Below are 18,031 nucleotides of genomic sequence, written 5' to 3' on the forward strand. Positions count from 1 at the left end.
GTGGTATTTTTGTTTGTTTTTTTCCTTTTTTGTTTTTGCTTTTGTGTCTTCTCGATCTGTCAGTCAGTCACTGTGAACACTCTGACCGTGAATGTAGACGTCTTGTGTTTTGTGTGGTTTTGTGTATTTTTGCCTTATGCATTTTGAGGCTATGTTATTGGGTGCATTTAGGGTTTTATCATTATAACAGGACCTTTACTAATTCTTTTTATTTTCAAGCCTACTTGTTTGACATATTCTTTTTCATACTTTACTTTCAAACTTCATTTGGAGTGTCTTTCTTATAGGCAGCATTGCTAAATTTGGGTTTTTATTCAGTGTTGTACTATTTTAATACAAGAGTCCAGTCTGTTTACATTTACTGTGATTACCATATTTAGACGCATTTTCCCCGTCTTTTGTGCTGTTTGTCTCACTCTTTGTTTCCTTTCTCCTTTTTGATTGATGAGTCTCTCCTTCCCACAGTTCTGTTTATCCCCTCTACCAGTTTGGAAATATGTGCTCTTCTGCATGTTCTTTTAGTGATTACCCCCCAAATTTTAATCTTAATTGATGTACATAAAATGTGTCAAGCTAAAACTTCTTGAAATAATAGGAAATGTCAGAAACCCAATTTGGTAGTGTGACTTCTCACTGTCAGTCCCTGATTAATCATGGTGAAAGTAACCACATCGCAACATCTGAACAAAGAAAGTTGATAGAATGTGTGTATGTGGAATTTATATACAAATATGTATTGTGCTTCTTTATAGAGAGGATTTTATGCTCTGTAAAGGGGGACTCTGCTTTTTTTTCTGTTGTCCATGCTGCTGCTGCTGCTAAGTCACTTCAGTCGTGTCCGACTCTGTGCCACCCCATAGACGGCAGCCCACCAGGCTCCCCCGTCCCTGGGATTCTCCAGGCAAGAACACTGGAGTGGGTCGCCATCTTCTTCTCCAGTGCATGAAAGTGAAAAGTGAAAGGGAAGTCGCTTAGTCGTGTCCGACTCTTTGCGACCCCATGGACCGCAGCCTACCAGGCTCCTCTGTCCATGGGGTTTTCCAGGCAAGAGTACTGGAGTGGGGTGCCATCACCTTCTCTACCTGTTGACAATAGGACATTTAAAAAATCTGTTGGTATTCCAGACTGGCTCGTCCCATCCATGCAAGGGGCAGAGAGGTGAAGTATGAAGGGCAACAGGAACTGTGAATGGGGAGCTGCCACAATTCTACTGATAAAGATCGGAAAGTCACTTATCTGAGAAGGAAAAACAGTGGTGGATCTTTGAGTTGGTTCTTTGAAATGAAAGCAAAATAAACCGCCCTCTGGCAAATATCATCTGGGGGAAAGGGAACAAAGCGCAGTGATAAGGGGACTAGAGCAGCGGGTGTGTCAGTCAGTCAAGTTCCAGCGCCCATGAAGGAATGCCAGTGAGTCTCAGCATCTCAATACGCCTCTTGATTTTTCAGAAAAAAATTTAAATTACACAAATTTAAATCTCAAGATATTTTAGAAAGAATAGCCACAGAACAACTTGAAAAAGTAAATTTTATTTCCAAAGGAAAAATTTGTCAAGGACTATGTAATTTCCGTATATAAGAAAGTGTCAAAGCTAGAAAAAGGTGGACGTTATCTCAGTTCATTTTTTTTTTAAATTGTGGTAAGAAAGACACGCAAATTACATCATTATCATTTTTAGTGTACAGTTCAAGTAGTGTTGAGTATATTCACGTTAGGAAACAGATCTCCAGAACTTTCAAACATTTTCCTTTCTTAAAAACCAGCACATTGGATTCCAAAATTGAATATTATCAGTAGATCCGTAAAAGTTCTTTCTTAAAATTACTGATGAAAGAATTCTCTATAAAAGAATTCTAGCCGGGATGTGTAGAGTTAAAGGGCCGTTTTGTGTTGGGAGGTGGCCAGGGAGACACCCTGTCCTCCATGCAGACGCCTGGTCTCTGCAGGTGAAGGGACAGGAGACGTGGAGCCCAGGAGCTGGGTGTCCCCTGTGCACCCTGCTAGGGCCTCGATTCAGACAGACTCACCGTGAAGATGCACCTTTGGAACAGTTGGGAAGATGTGATGGAAATGAGTTCATTAGAGCTGAGTGAATGGTGTCAGCTGTGGCAGTGGTGCCATGATTATGCTTTGGAAAGAGTAGCGTCGTCGTTTAGGCTTGTGTGCTGAAGTATTTCTCCCGGCAGTCTTGATTCCAGCTTGTGCTTCTTCCAGCCCAACATTTCTCATGATGTACTCTGCATAGAAGTTAAATAACTGGTGTTTATAAGTTAATAAAGGGTGACGATATACAGCCTTGATGTACTCCTTTTCCTATTTGGAACCAGTCTGTTGTTCCATGTCCAGTTCTAACTGTTGCTTCCTGACCTGCATACAGGTTTCTGAATAGGCAGGTCAGATGGTCTGGTATTCACCAGCCTTATGGCAGAAAGTGAAGAGGAGCTAAAGAGCCTCTTGATGAAAGTGAAAGAGGAGAGTGAAAAGGTTGGCTTAAAGCTCAACATTCAGAAAACTAAGATCATGGCATCTGGTCCCATCACTTCATGGGAAGTAGGTGGGGAAACAGTGGAAGTAGTGTCAGACTTTATTTTTTGGGGCTCCAGAATCACTGCAGATGGTGACTGCAGCCATGAAATTAAAAGACACTTACTCCTTGGAAGGAAAGTTATAACCAACCTAGACAGCATATTAAAAAGCAGTGACATTACTTTGCCAACAAAGGTCCATCTAGTCAAGGCTGTGGTTTTTCCAGTGGTCATGTATGGATGTGAGAGTTGGACTGTGAAGAAAGCTGAGTGCCGAAGAATTGATGCTTTTGAACTGTGGTGTTGCAGAAGACTCTTGAGAGTCCCTTGGACTGCAAGGAGGTCCAACCAGTCCATTCTGAAGGAGATTAGCCCTGGGATTTCTTTGGAAGGAATGTTGCTAAAGCTGAAACTCCCAATACTTTGGCTACCTCATGAGAAGAGTTGACTCATTGGAAAAGACTCTGATGCTGGGAGGGATTGGGGGCAGGAGGAGAAGGGGACGACTGAGGATGAGATGGCTGGATGGCATCACCGATTGAATAGACGTGAGTCTGAGTGAACTCTGGGAGTTGGTGATGGACAGGGAGGCCTGGCGTGCTGAGATTCATGGGGTCGCAAAGAGCTGGACATGACTGAGTGACTGAACTGACTGACTGACTGAAGTATTTATGAGTGGAATAATTTGATGTCTGAAATTTGCTTTTCAAAAGCATAAAAAGGTGGAGATTAAATAACAGGTGGATAATCAGCCTCATTCTACTAGTCTCCTTGTCCTACCAATGGAAGAAAATACTCACATTTTTAAAGGTTGGAAGTAAATTTAATAAAACCCATGTTTGCCTTAAGAACAAGAAGTTAGAGAGTCAGGAATAGGATTTTGTTTGGATTGTGGAGAATAGCTGCCTCCCACCTGTCCTGCAGGAAGCCACTGAGGCGCAAGGGGACGCTTATCTTGGGACAGGAGAGCCCACAGCTGTGGCGGTCCCCTGAGGGCTAGAGGTCTTCTGTGGGGCAGCCGTGTTAGAATGGATGCATGATCATTTTGCCAAGTGTAAAAAATGTGTAGAAATAAGTTTCTTGAATAGCTCACAATTGTTGACTAGAAAATGTCATCGTACGAGGTCTCTTTCCTAGTAGAAACCTTATAAAATATAAAGTTTGTGTGAAGTAGCATGAGACGCCTTTGGTAAGAAGCCCACGAAGATGACCACGCAGGGGTGTGGTGAAGCTGCAGGGTCGTGGCAGGCCGGGTGCGAAGGTGGTTATGTCCAGCTCTAGCCAGCGTGGGTGCGATTCCAGGGAAAAGCCCAGTGGTGATTTTTCAGTGTGACCAAACGTCCGTGTCAGATCTGCAACTGCGTCCTAGAGTTGCACAGTTGACCACGCCGGGCTCTGTGTGCACGTAGGTAGATGCTGTGGGTACTCAGGTAGGTGCTGCGGGGATGCAGGTAGAGACTAGGGACGCAGGCAGACACCGTGGGGACGCAGGCAGACACCAGGGACGCAGGCAGACACCGCGGGGACACAGGCAGACACTGGGGACGCAGTAGACACCGGGGGATGCAGGTAGACAGGACCTTCCCGTCTCCTGTGCAGGCAGACACCGCGGGGATGCAGGTAGACAGGACCTTGAGGCAGAATCCAGGCCGACAGGGCCAGGGAGAAATTGGCACACCTGAAAAACAAGGAAATTTCTTTTGTGACTATGTTTATACAGATGACCGACACAGGTACGTGTCTGTGAGTGCACAGGAATTTTTACTGGCAGAGACCCGGGCTGTAGCTTCTGGGAGAACCAACAGAGGCCGTCCACAGACCCAGGGGGAAGGGGCTGCGATGGCTCCGCCGTGCCCTGGGCTGTGCTGTGGGGAGGCAGCCACCCAGCCGGCACCCTATCCCCTGTCCCTCTGACTCCCCTCCCTCCTTGATTCTGCCTCGGGGAGCAGGTGGCGAGGAGAGTGCAGGAAAAGCTTCATTTAGAAGGATACTCCTGACCCTGACTAGCCTGCTGGCGCAGCGCTGCTAGGTCAGTGGATAACTTACTAGTCTTGATGTAATAGTCTTGATATTTAAGTGAAATATACAAAGCTGTTCAATCACATGATGAATAAACGTTACAAAATGGAAAAAAAAGCCAGAATATGAAAATGGATGCTTATCTCTGCGAAACTGCTTTTAAAAAGCATTAGAAATGAGGATCGGTCCAAGTCTGAAACTCAAGGAGAAGGACGAGGACAGGCCTTTTTGCGGCGGGGGCGAGGCCTGGGCAAACGGTCTGACTCGCTCCATTTCCCCCTCCCCCACAGAACGTGATGCTGGATCTTTCCAAGCGCAGCCGCAGCGGTAAATTCCGCCTGGTGACCAAGTTCAAGAAGGAGAAGAACAACAAGAACAGAGCAGCACGCTGCAGCCTGGGCGCCCCGGGTACCTGCCCCCTGTCCTTCCCCTGGTCACCCTGGGGCCCTGGCGTGCACTGCCACACCCTGGCGTGGCGACCCGTGCCACTCCCTGCCCTGACCCTGCTCCTGTGCAGATGCTGGGGCACAGGCTCCAAGCTGCCTGCCTGCGCTCGATGGGGGTGTGAGGTAGGGAGGAGACCGCAGAGGTGACAAGACACCCAGAGACACGCTGGATCCTGTGCCTGCTTCCTTGAGGGGCTGCCTGGCCCCCATTAATCAGTCCATTGATCATGGCCCTGCCCTGGGAGCCTGGGCCCTCATCGTCACGGGCTAAGAAATCAACGGAAAATGACCCTAAGCGATGCTTCTCTCCTTGGGCCACTGAATCGGGGCTTAGAATCTCCATACGAAGTGTTGGCCCTGAGCACGGCCCAGGCTCCCAGGTGCTGGGCAGCCCCAAGCCTGGATTCAAGGTGGGGGCATTTGCTGCCAGTGAAGGTAGCTCCTTTTGATTTTTCTTCGCGTGTTGGTCCAGAAATTGGGTTCTTTAAATCATGGTGGCTCTGACTCCATGTAATCTCTGCGAGTCTCCGTTCTTGCTGCAGGCCGGAAGTGCACAGATCCCTCTTGAAGGGCGAGGGGATCTGGCCTCAGCTGCGGGCAGGCCCAGCTGTCCCTCCTGGGGCGAGGCGGCCGGCCCCGGCAGGAACAGACACCAGCTGGCCTTGCTCACGCCCCTCTGAGGGTGGTGGCCCACCTCCTTTCTGCACCGGCCTGGGATGGTGCCTGGGGCCGGGTGTTGGGTGCTTGCTGCTGGGGCTACTTGGGGTGCTTGTGGCCGGGGAATGTTGGGGTACCTGCTGCTGGGGGTGCTTGTGGCTGGGGAATGTTGAGGTGCCTGCTGCCAGGGCTGCTGGAGGTGCTTGTGGCCGGGGAATGTTGGGGTGCTGGCCGCTGCCTGCCTGGCACTGGGCTCTGGGCACTCACTGCGCCCGCGCTTTCCCGTCTCTGACAGTGCACCTCTGGGGCACAGAGGAGGTGGCTGCCTGGTTGGAGCACCTCAGTCTCTGTGAGTATAAGGACATCTTCACGCGGCACGACATCCGGGGCTCCGAGCTCCTGCACCTGGAGCGGAGGGACCTCAAGGTACTTGCACACGCCTCCTGGGCAGGCACACTGTGCTCCCTGCGGCCCTGGGGTCCCCCCAAGACCTGGCCGCGCCCCAGGGCCAGCAGTCTCCTCACTGTTCTTCTCAGGCAGCGGGGCAACGATGTAGAGGGGTGGGGGGTGACAGGTGGCGGCCCCTGGGCTGTGGTGTCTCAGCCGTCGCAGCCAGAGCCAGGGCAGACTCCGCAGGGAGCCGCGCGCTCAGCCTCGCTGCGAGGTGAATCACGTCGGGGAGAAGGGGGAGCTGGTGTCTGGGGTTCCCTCCCCAGCTGCCCGCTGGCCGGCGTGGAGCGCCTGGCCCCGGCTCGGGGAGGGCAGCTCGGGCCCCTCTGGGCACACCCCAGGAGGCTGCGAGGGCACCTGGACGGGGCCGCGCGGCTGGCCTGCCTCCAGGCACTACCAGGGTGCCCAGCACTTGCTCGGGGTGCCCTGGACTCAGTCCAGGGAACCAGGCGAGGCGCGCGCCCGCGGGTGGTGGTTTGGGGTCACCAGTCATCGCGGCCTCACCCCCTCGCGCCCCCTCCCTCGGTGGGGCCGCGGGGCGCCCGGGCCTGAGCGCCGCCCTCTCCCCGCAGGACCTCGGCGTGACCAAGGTGGGCCACATGAAGCGGATCCTGTGCGGCATCAAGGAGCTGAGCCGCGGCGCCGCCGCCGCCGAGGCCTAGCCTCCGCCTTCTCTGCCTGCGTCCCCCGCGCCCCCCGCGACTGAGCCCGCTCGGCGGCCCCTCATGGTGCTACTTCCGCCGCTCGGCCCGGCCCGGCGCCCCGGGGCCGGACCCACAACACAGCTACCTGCCGCCCGCGCCCCTCCGCCCGCGCGGATCCCGCCGGGCGCCCCGCGTCTCCGAGCCCCCGGCCTTCCCGGCCCGGGCAGTCACCACCTGGGCTGAGGAGCCCCGGTTCCGGGGCCGTGGGCGCGAGGTCCCCGCCGTCCCAGGACGCCTGGCCTGTCGTCCCCGCGCACCGAGGCGGGCCCGTGTTTCTGTGTGGAGGGGGCTTCCTGGGCTTCGGGGGCACGGGGTGGGGGTGGCGGGGCTCTGCCTTGAGTGACCCGGGGTGGCGGCGCTGCCGAGCTGGGAGCGCTTCCCGGGCGGCATCCCGCCCTCACCGCCTCGGCTGCTTTCTCGCTTTGCCCGCCCGCGGGGCACCGTCTTCGGCCCGGCCCGCCCAGCGCGCGCCCTGCCGGCGGCTCCTCCGTGCGCGGGCTCCCCCTGGCGGCCGGCCCCGGGCGCTGAGCTCGGCCCGCGCTCCGGCCCTCGGAGGTGAGCCGGCGCGGCGCTGTCTCCTTCCCGCCCCAGGGGTCCCGTGTCGCGGAACCGCAGTGCTGGGAGCGGGGAGGCGGCGAGAACCCGGGCGCCAGAAGGCACCGGGTTTCCGAGGGGGAGCCCGGGGTGGGCGCCTGGGGGTCTGAGGTTCTTAGGACTCAACCGCACGGGCGGGGACCCACCCCAGCCCTCCGCGCCCTCTCATGGGAAAGCCATCAGTTTAGGTGAAGCGTGGTGTTCAAAAAGTAATGTCCGTGATTAGAGCACTGTTTACCTAAAACCGTTTTCTGAGTGTAGTGAGTGAGAGTGAGCGGAGTAAACATGAGCGTTGCATGAAGCCTGTCTGCGGGGCAGCGTCCCTGCCGCCGCTGCCTCGTGGGGCTGGCTGCCCTTCTGTCCCGTCCCCACCCCTCCTGTGCGGCTGTCCCTGGGGTCTCCTGGTCCTGTCAGTGTAGAGGGAGGTAGGAAGGCTCCCTGGCGACTTGGAGAAAAGGTTTTGTGCCCTCCGGTGGGGCTTCCCCTCGTATTTATGATCCTAACTTATGCAGTGCCCACCGTGGAAGCAAATGCCTCCTGTATTGCTATGTACATATCCACATCTGGGGTTGTAAATACAGTTGTTCTGTGTATAAATAAAACAAGCCTGTTTTTGATCTTCCATCGTCAGATTTCTTATCATTCTTTCGTGATTTGATGTAAAATATCAGTTGCCAAAAAATCTTTCCAAACTGGATTCAGAATTATGTTTTTCAGCCACTCTAAACATAGGTTGAATTGGTGGTGGCTGAAAAGCAAAGTGGAATGAATAGCATTGTATTATTCAGGATGTGGGTTCTAGGATCTGTTGAATTAATTCAGCAAGGTGGCCGGGCTGGGAAGCACTGAGACTCTCATGCTTAATCACATGTAGCTTCAGCCCAGCCTACTGAGGTCATCTTAACTAATGTTCTATCCTATGTCTTTTATATAAAACTGCAAACCGGAGCTCTCCTACTCATCTCTATTACAAGGGAGCTACCTCTTCAAGCTCACTTTGTGACCCCTGTTTCCTGGGTGAGGGATGGGGACTGGCATCATGGAGTTCGAAACTGGGCTGGCAGGGCTGTGTGGGCTCTGAGTGTGTAGCCTCCCCAGAAGCTTTCTTCTCTCTCATTTTATGCTTAGTAGAACTTGTTTTGTCTTGCACACTCCTCCCACATGGCCAGCGCCGGATCAGGCCTCATGGTTACAAAATAGCTGCCACTATTCCAGATATCACATCCGAACATGACTGTGTCCAGGCTAAAGTGTGGGTGAACAGGTGGGTTGGCTCTTGCCTCTTTTTAAGGTAAAAGGAAACTTTTTGGAAAACCTGGCACCCACTGACCTCCCCTGAGGTCTCATTGTCTAGAATTGGACCACACGCTCATGACTAGAGCCGTGGGTGTGAAAGGAACAGAGCCGTGTCAGTGGTGACCGATCACGATGCTGCTGGCTGACACATTCGTTACTTTATGCTGGATGCTGGCATACACGTTATACATATTAACTCACCTGTTCCTCTTCTCAGTCCTACGAAGTGGCTAGCCACATTTTACAGATTAGGACACAGGATCAGAGAGGCCACAGCTCACCCCAGCAGCACATGGCTGGGACAGGAGAGCACACCTCGAGGGCTGAGCATGCTTGCGTCCCCAGTCTGACCTCAATCCCAGCCCACATGGCAGATGGGGAGACAGGGCCTAAGTCACACACAGGCATCCGGGCCCAGGAGCCTGTGGTCTCTCACGGATGGCAGGAGCCAGGTCTTCGTGGTTTCTTGGGGGGAATTTTTTGGCCACGTGGCGTGTGGGATCTTAGTTCCCTGACCAGGGACTGAACCCATGCAAAGTGGCCCCAGTACAACTACCGTGAGGCCCACCACTGGGGCTGTTTGGGACCTCTGAGGAGAGCCGTCCGGGGCGGTTGTGGGGGCCCGTCACTGTGGGGGCGTGAGTGCTTAGGGCGTCCTGGTTTTCTGGAAGCGCCGCTGGACTGTGGTGCCCACCCCCTTGGCACACTTGCTCCAGGCCGCTTTGTCACCTGGCCGCTGACTGTGGAACTGCAAGGCGCCCCCTCCACTGTGCCCACCCCAGCCCAAGGCTGCAGGCAAGAGCCCCCGGGCCTCTGGGTGGAGAGGCTGCTTTCGAGGGTGGGGGGCCCCTGAGAGCCCCCATGCAGGACCAGAGCTGGTGGCAGGGCGGGCAGGTACCTGCTTTGAGACTGGGCATCGGGCCCAGGGCTTTCATGGGCACCTGAAAGGAGGCCTTGGGCCGAAGGTGTAACTCGGCGGCTGCTGCCGGCCCCGCATCCCCGGGGGTACGCTGTGGCCGCTCAGGTCCGCGCAAGGCAGCCTGAGCCGGGCTGGGCGCGTCCCTGGGTGTTGCTCTCACCCTCCCCTCCTCTGCAGACAGCACCCACCACGGGGCCCGTTGTGTCTGTTACCGATGGGGCAGGACCGAGAATGGGCGCAGCAGCCATGTCTCCATCTGGCCAGGCTGCAAGGCCCCGTCCGTCTTCCTTCACCGCTGTCTGTCCCTGGGGGAACCGACCTCTCTAAGCCGTGATTCCGGATTATTCAGGACTTCTGGTGCCTGTCCCTCCTTCTGCCAGGAGAGTGACACAGCTGCATAAATATGTTTTCTCTAACGTAACCACCGTGGGCAGCTGCATTTCTCTGGAAGGAAAAAGAGAACCAGACCACTTCTGGTTTCTTCAAATACAATTATTCCCATGAGTCTGAGTTTATTTAAAACCAAAACACAGTTCTGTTCTTTTTTTCTGTTATTTCTAAAGCAGTACTGAACTGGTCTTTTTTAATATAAACCCCAGCGACTTAGCATCTGAAGTTCACTTGGGAAGAAGGCCAGAACATGAAGCAGTCGGCACAGAGACAGGAGGTTACAAATCCAACAGTTTATTTTTTTCTTTAACAAAATCTTAGCGCTTTCTCCCTGTAGCCCCGCTCCATGCCCGAACTGCAAGGGCGGAAGGAGGGGAGCAGAGACCAGGCGGACACCTGAGGCACCTCGACCTTTTCTTGTAGTGAGTGACCTCCCTCGAGGCCTCTGGATTCCCTCTGGATTCCCGGCTGTTACGTTACTGTCGGGTTACAGTGGAACGAAGGGGCACAGGGATCCCTGGACGGGGCATGCGGCCAGCCTCGCTCAGTCCCACGCCAACACTGTGGCACCATCCCTGCCCACCGGGCGCCCTGGAGAGTCGCCTGGGTCTCCTGAGACAGAGTTGGTGCTGGAGAGCTGGAAGCACTCGCCAAAGTCCAACTTCTTAAAACACAGCTGCTTCCATACCTACCAGCAACAGCACGTAATTCATGAGGCACACACGGATGAGAGGAGGGTTTCTGACGGCAGTGCTGACGCTGTCGGGGGCGGGGGGAGGGCAGAGGAAGGAAAGGTGGCCTTTCACTCCTCTGTCCCGTCGCCGGCTGGAAGAGCAGCTGGGGCACAGCGACAGTTCCTTGATTCCTCAGGCTGGGGGCGCAGGTGGGGACCCCAGTCCACGCGTGCCGTTTTCTTCTCATAACAGTTCAGAGCTATGTCAGTATCAGTGATAAGAAGGCTGATGTGTGTGTTAGTCTCTCAGTTATGTCCAACTCTGCGACCCCAGGGACTGTAGCTCACCAGGCTCCTTTGTCCGTGGGATCCTCCAGGCAAGACTACTGGAGTGGGTTGCCATTTCCTTCTCCAAAAAGGCTGATGAAAGTGTGTAAAATCAAGATGATAACCGTACTTAGCAGCACAGTTGCAATAAAGCATCACTGAGATCTGAGGAAGTATTATCTTCTCAGGAGTTCCTGCTTTGGGCTGAGTTAGCTTGAGACAGTGAATCACCCGTGTCCTAAATCCATCAACAGGAACACAGATGGTCTATTTGTCATAAATACCTATTAAACCTTTTAGACTGACAGCTAAGCCATGCCGAATTAAGAAGAGTCTGGGCCCACATTTTCCTTCTCTCCTGTTTTTAATCACAGCTGCCCAGGGCTGGTCCCCAGCCCGCCAGGCCTGTCTGCCGTGACCCCGCCTCCTGGTCTGGCTCCTGGTCGGGGAGACACGCGGCCCCGCAGGCAGCAGGCCCGCAGCCGTGAAGACCCCCGACCTCACACGGCACAGCGGGCGGGGCGGCCAGTGCCCCGGCAGCACATACCTGACTCAGAGGGTGCCCCGCTGGGAAAGAGAGGGAACACTTTAGAATCACAGACCTAACTCAGCCCCAAGGGGAAGGGTGCCGTCTGGGAGCCAGTTTCTGTGACGTGAGCCCTTAAAACCTGGGGGGCTGGGTACAGAGCGTTACCTCGACAGTGGGAGGAGGAGTGGGGCGAGTGAGCTTGAACGTGCCGCCGCATCCTCACCTGCAGTTAGCGCGGAAGGAGCTGCCTTTCACGTAAAGACGTGCGGGGGGGCGTCGAGTGCAGGGTGAGAGGGCTGGCCAGCCTGTGCCGGTGCCCGGCGCGGGGGGGCGCTCCACAGAGCTGGGAGAAGCGCGGTCACCTGGCCTGAGACGAAAGCTCCCTCTGCTGGTGACAAAGCAGTGGTCTGGAGTCCGTGTCGGCACAGGACAGAGGGCGGCAGGCCTGCTCCCGGGCACCTGTAGTGGGAGCACCGAGGTCTCATGCCGTCTGGCCCCGCCCGCAGCGCTATCTGAAGCTCCTGACGTGGATGGAGAGAGAAGCTTCTGGTCCACGGGCCCGGGCGGGCGTCTCTGCACCAGAGAAGACGTCGCTGCTCTGCGCACGGAGGGCCTCCCGGCTGCGGGGAGAGAGACACCGGCACGGGTTCACATCCCAGACACCGGGGGCCCAGCAGGTCGAGGAGGGGCTCCCGATTTCACTTCCAACGTTCACGGTCAAGTGAGAACAGGCCACAGATATTCCCACAACGCCCTGCAGACCAGGGCTCCACGCTGCAGTCAGGAGCGTGAGCCCGGAGGTCGCAGCCAGAATCTGTCCATGGCCGAGAACCCTCACTCACCTTTTCCTTTTCCCCAGGGCAAGCTCTTTCTGTTTTTCTCTTCCGATGTCATCTTGGACGGTACCGAAATCATCATTGTCTTCAACCAGGAGATTCTGCATGTCAAAACAATTACTGAGCAATGTTTTCAGACATCTTTCTAGCCTACATTTAAGAGATGTATGTAAAAAATAACCTACGGGATATCCAAACTGACATAAACTAGATTAGTAACGTGAAACGATTGTGCTTGATGAGAACAAACTGAGCTAGGAGCAAGATGAGCTCGAGACAGAGGTGCGGGGGACTTGTCCCAGCGGCCCGAGTTGCAGCAGGCCGCCCAGTCAGTGTGGCCCCGCGGCCGCGTCCTAGCACTGGGCTTCCTGGAGTCTCCCTGGAGCCAGCCTGGGGCCCCCTCCACCCTGCTGGGACCCACAGGCGGTCAGAGACGGGGACTCACCGTCAGGCTTGCAGCCCCCACAGGCCGCTCTGTCTGGGTCTACTGACCGCCTGGGCACAAGTGAGCAGGAGGAGAGCCTGTGTCGCGAGGCAATGCTGAGGCCTCCCAGGCCCCGGGTTAGGGACACCGGGATTTCCGGCTACGTGCCCCACGGGGACTTGGGGGGGTGAGCGCTGCTTGGGGGCGGTGGCCCTCCCACGCCTGACATGCCAGCTGAGGGGCTGCAGCGGGGCTGGCTCCCTGCTTTCTCCACCTCAGGTGGGAAAAGCCTCCCCCACGACAGCCAAGTGCGCTGCTGAGTTCAGTGCGACTGTTTCCATCTTTGTCTTTACAACACAGGAACATGGCCCCCAGCAAGCCCCGGCGTTCTACCTGGTTCTGTTAGTGACCGTCCTGTGACTTTTCCACACTTAACACTTGCATGTGTGTTCACAGTGACACCTGGGCTCCGCTTTATCTGCTTTAAATGCTGTGTTCTCTACCGCCACATCAATACTCTTCCCCCATTTCACGTATCCCCTTTCTGAGGGTCATTTAAGTTTCTTCACAGTGTTAGTCTTCAATCCAAATCAAAGAGCCCTTCTATGCTCATTTCTGTACACCTCCCCGAACACATGGGTGTTTCAGCAACCCACTCCTGTATTCTTGCCTGGAAAACCCCATGGACAGAGGAGCCTGGTGGGCTACAGTCCATGGGGTTGCAAAGCATTGGACATGACTGAGTGCTCAAGGATGCGCTTGTGCACACACTTACGCGCACACGGGGGTTTCTAGGTGTTTCTTTCTAGAGTGGAAGCACCTGGTTGCATCGTGTGGGCACCTTTGCTGACTGCTGCCAACTGCCATTTACTTGGCACTGGTGTTTCTTGGTGCTGCCCAGAGTCCCGAGAGTCTGGCCTGGCAGCTCAGGCTTTATCTCACAGGTCCCTGGTTACTGGGAAGCTATCTTTTCACCTGCTTTCTGAGAACTGCCAGGCATTGCTCACTAGGGGAGAGATGGGCAAAGCTTATTTTTTTGTAACTGATTTGCAGAAGTACTTTACATATTTGGGATACACTAGTTCTTATTGCTTATATCCTGATATATTATCTTCTATTTGTGGCTTGTCTTCTCACTTTGTATTGTTTCCTTTGATGAAAAGAAGCTTTTAATTTAAATGTACAGTTGTCCCTCGGAGTTCACAGTGGACTGGTTTCAGGACATGCCACAGACACCAAAATCCTGGGATGCTTGGGACCCACAGCTGGCACTCTGTATCCACAGTTCCACACCTGTGGATTCAACCAACTGCAGTTTGTAGTACTCTATGTATTTATTGGAAAAAAAAAATGTATATAAGTGGACCCAGGCAGTTCAAACCCATGCTGCTCAAGGGTCAACTGCAGTCAATTTATTGATCCTCTTCTTTATGGATTATGTTTTATATTTCTTACTTTAAGAAATCCTTAACCTAAGGCATAAAAATTTTCTTATCTTCTAAAGGTTGAAATGCTTTTCACATTTAAGTCTTCATGTTGATTGTTGTACAGGTGTGAGCAGAGGTGGACAGAGATTTTATGGGGTCCACAGCTTATACAAATTGATCCTCTTTATGAAAATGCAATCAACATTATGACTATAATTATTGAATAATCCATTTTTAATGCTGCCTCAAATATCTGTCAAGTTTCATTATATGAGTGATTCTGTTTCACTGCTCTATTTCAGTCTTGCCCTGCCCCAAAGCTAGTCACCACAGCTCTGTAATCAGTCTTAATTCTTGATACGGCAACACCCTGATCTTGTTCTTTAAAAGTTTCTTAGCTCTTTAATTTACATGGTTTTTCACTGTGATGATACTGAACTCACAGCTGTGGGACTACTGGTATCTTTACCATTGTGAGGCCTCTGTTCCCAGAACATGGTATGTGATATGATTCTGTATCTAACTGAAGCTTTAACGTTTCTCAGTATTTTTGTAATACTCTCCAGAAAGGTCTTATAAATCTTTTTGTTGGATGTATTCCCCAGGTACTTTGTAATTTTACGTATGTTGATCTTATAACTTTCTGAACTCTCTTAATAGAGCTAATAGCTTATTTGTATAGTCTTTCAAATGTGGAAAAACTGTATTTAAGAACAGTGTTATATATATTTTCCTTTGAGAATTTCTTTTACCTGTCTTTCAATTTCTGTTTATTTGCTTTTCTTTGTTGGGTGGAAGGTCATATTACATTGGTTACATTAAAGGTATTGTACAATGAAGAACAGAAGTGGTGATTAAGGGAATACTTATTCCTTAATATAAATTTAAGGGAATACTTATTCCCTAACATAAAAACTTATCTAAGTCAAAAAACAAATTATTAATCAATTTAATAAATTATTAATTCTTAAATTAAGGATTTAAATAATTAACCCTTAATACAAAAAATATAATGACAACAAAGTAGATCTGTCCAAGGAATGCAAGGAAGGCTCAGTGTTGAGAGTATGTTTATGTAATAATACTCCATTACCAGATTAAAGGAGAAAAACCATATGGCTAATTAAACATGCAGAGAAAGCAGAGAATAAAATATAATATTAAAAATCCAATGCTCATTCATTATTTAAAAAAAAAAGAACTTAAGAGTAAACTAGGAATGAAAGAAATGTCTTAACCTAATATAAGTACCTGCATAAAACCTAAAGCAGCACACTTAGTGATAAAACTTCAAAAGCATTTTCATTCAAGTCAGACCCAAATTAAGGTTTTGGTATTGTGGTTACACTGGCCTCATCAAACGAGTTGTCTCGTTTTCCCTGCTTCCCCCTCACTTCTGAAACAATTTATCTAAAATGGGATTGTGGATGCTTTGAAGACTTGAGTGTGCTTATCTGTGCTCTTCTCCTGCAGAGGTTTCCTCTGCTCTTACAACTACACCACCTTCTCTCTCTTCCCAGCTCCAGGCCCTCCATTTCTTCTCCCTGCTTAAGTTCTCTGCCAGCTTCACTGCAGCTTGCTCTGACATCAACACTAGGGAGTTTTGACATGGCAGAGATAAGTTAGTAACACTTGTCTATACAATCATTTGATTCTGGTGTTTTCTCAGAGTGGTAAATTTACTGCGAAAATCTTACCTTAACACCAATAGTATCTCCATCTTTCAAGTAGTAAGGTGCACCCTGCAAATTATCTTGCTTTTTCTTCTTTTTCCTTTTGGTAGTTTGCTGGTTCTACAGAAAAATTAAACATCTTGAATTAAAACAAAAACTCAATCTCAAATTCTTAGTAAAAATACCCTATCAGCCTGTGAAAAATGGTAGTTAATCTATTCGCTATGCCAGGAAGGCCCAATTTTCTTGAGAAAGCCCCATGACTTTACCCAACTAGACACTGGAAGCCATGCAAACTTTTCAGGAAAGTATTTGGCAATTTCAATTTTCTCCACGGGAAGTGAGTAGACGTCGGCCACTCGCTGCCTCAGGGAGCTGGCTGTCCAGCCGCGGGCTGTGTCCCACAGCACATCCACGGGCGGGCCGTAGGCTCTCTCACCAGGAAGGCGCATCTGTGTCCGCAGCAGCACGTCCCAGGGGCTGTGCCAGAAAACAGTCACATGTCAGATTTACCACCAGAGGAGAGGGGTGCTGTGAAGGGCAAAGCTACTCCTCTGACTCTGCTGCTTTGCTTAAGGGGCTCTCCCTGAACAAACCCTGATTGCTTGTGGGGAACTTTGACTTTGATTTCCTTCACTCCTGACCCAGAATGGAGGTGAGCGCCCATTCTGAGTGCACAGCACAGTTCCAGGGGAGGCAGCAGGTAGGGCTGAAGGTGGAGTTGGAGAAGTTCCTCCAGGGAGCACACAGGAAAGGGGATTGGCGACAACGGAAAGGGCCGGCAGGGTGAGAGGGAAGGGGCTCAACATGACCAGGTTCCCTGCCATGGCGACTCCCTAGGAAGTGCTGATGTCAGAGCAAGCCGTGATGAAGCTGGAGAAGAAACTGAGGGCCTGGAGCTGGGGAGAGAGAGAAGGTGGTGTAGTTGTAAGAGCAAAGGAAACCTCTGCAGGAGAAGAGCACAGATAAGAGGTCCTTGGAGGAAGAGAAAGAAAAGAAACATTCAGACAGGTCAGATGGAAATTCAGATGCGTGGAGTGTGTTTAAAAATGTAAAATAGTAGGACGTGAAATAAAAACTACAGATAAGAACTGGAAGATAGAGAGGAGAAATGAAAACTTTAAGGATGGTGAAACAAGAACAGTTTTAATGCTGTATTTCTATTATATTGGTGTTTTATCGAAAGAAAGGGAAACGCAGTTGTAGATAGGAACAACAGGGAGAGTGGAGGCCTGGTGAAAGGAGACGGGACTGAACGCGGGGGACTGTGGTCAGGAAGGGGTTTGTCAGAGGGTGTAGGTGTTTCGGGGTCACTGAGCAGAGCCGAGGTCCCAGAGCTTACAGAGGTTGCTCAATGCAGACGCAGGGGTTGCCAAGGAGGAGACAGAGGCTGCTGAGGACCCCAAGGAGACAGGGTCCCCACTGAGGGAGGGCAAGAGTACTCTGGAGGTCAGTATAGGACAGAAGTGCCAGTGAGGAAGGGGGTCTAAGTAGGCACACAACGTGGTCTTCAAAAAAAACACTGCTTACAACAAATAACGAAAGAGGGTCAAATTACACAATATTCTGTATTATAGAAAGAGCTCACACAAATTAGACTTTTTACTAAGACATCATTAAAAACAGGCAATATATATGAAACAATTCACATACAAAATATAAATGGCCTACAAACCTCTGAACAAATGCCCCAATCTTACTAGTGATCAAAGCACTGAGGCAAATGAAACAAAATAACCATTTTTCATTTATCAATTTAGCAAACATTTAAACAATGACAACACTCAATGATGGCTTGACAGTGAGGTGAAGTAAATACTTAGAAACCCTTCTTGTGGGAACATAAATTGATGTACCTTAATGATTTATTTTAATGGAAATGAATTTAATGATTTATTTTAAGAGGTTTAAAATGTCCATACTATTTGATCCAGAAATTCCTCTCCAGGGAACTACTAGAGTAATATAATTTGCACCAAGAATGTCTTTTTATAAAACAGTGGGATTAAGTGAAGGCCAGATATGGTTGAAAGAACACACTTGTTATATAGGCAGGCAATGAGAATCATCATGTCAGGCAGAAGTTAGTATTTGGTGTTACTGACAAAAATGTCTTACACAAGAATGTCCTATAATGAAAAA

General features: G+C 51.4%; 2 protein-coding genes across 19 annotated transcripts in view; one reads left to right on the forward strand and one right to left on the reverse strand.

The window, feature by feature from the left end:
• DGKD (diacylglycerol kinase delta) overlaps positions 1–8,017 on the forward strand; it is a 77,599-nt gene extending 69,582 nt beyond the window's left edge. For all 3 annotated transcript variants that reach the window (XM_040231802.1, XM_040231799.1, XM_040231800.1), the window contains 3 exons: positions 4,835–4,952; positions 5,943–6,073; positions 6,670–8,017. In XM_040231802.1, the coding sequence (XP_040087736.1) occupies positions 4,835–4,952; positions 5,943–6,073; positions 6,670–6,759 (339 nt within the window). In that variant the 3' untranslated portion in view covers positions 6,760–8,017. The remainder of the gene's footprint in view (positions 1–4,834; positions 4,953–5,942; positions 6,074–6,669) is intronic.
• Positions 8,018–10,273: 2,256 nt separating this feature from the next.
• Positions 10,274–18,031, reverse strand: part of USP40 (ubiquitin specific peptidase 40) — an 83,430-nt gene continuing 75,672 nt past the window's right edge. For 9 of the 16 annotated variants that reach the window (XR_005719441.1, XM_040231792.1, XM_040231787.1 and 6 more), the window contains 4 exons: positions 16,159–16,369; positions 15,914–16,009; positions 12,372–12,466; positions 10,274–12,149 (listed from right to left, as the gene is read on the reverse strand). Coding sequence is in view for 10 of the 16 variants with exons in the window: in XM_040231792.1 (XP_040087726.1) it covers positions 12,038–12,149; positions 12,372–12,466; positions 15,914–16,009; positions 16,159–16,369 (514 nt within the window). In the remaining 6 variants the exon portion in view is untranslated. Of the gene's footprint in view, positions 12,150–12,371; positions 14,083–15,040; positions 15,820–15,913; positions 16,010–16,158; positions 16,370–18,031 lie in introns of those variants that run through there. The other 7 variants (XR_005719435.1, XM_040231791.1, XR_005719436.1 and 4 more) reach the window with 7 other exon arrangements.

This window comes from Oryx dammah, unplaced genomic scaffold, assembly GCF_014754425.2.
Source record: "Oryx dammah isolate SB20612 unplaced genomic scaffold, SCBI_Odam_1.1 HiC_scaffold_28, whole genome shotgun sequence".
In the NCBI taxonomy this organism is placed as follows: Eukaryota; Metazoa; Chordata; class Mammalia; order Artiodactyla; family Bovidae; genus Oryx; species Oryx dammah.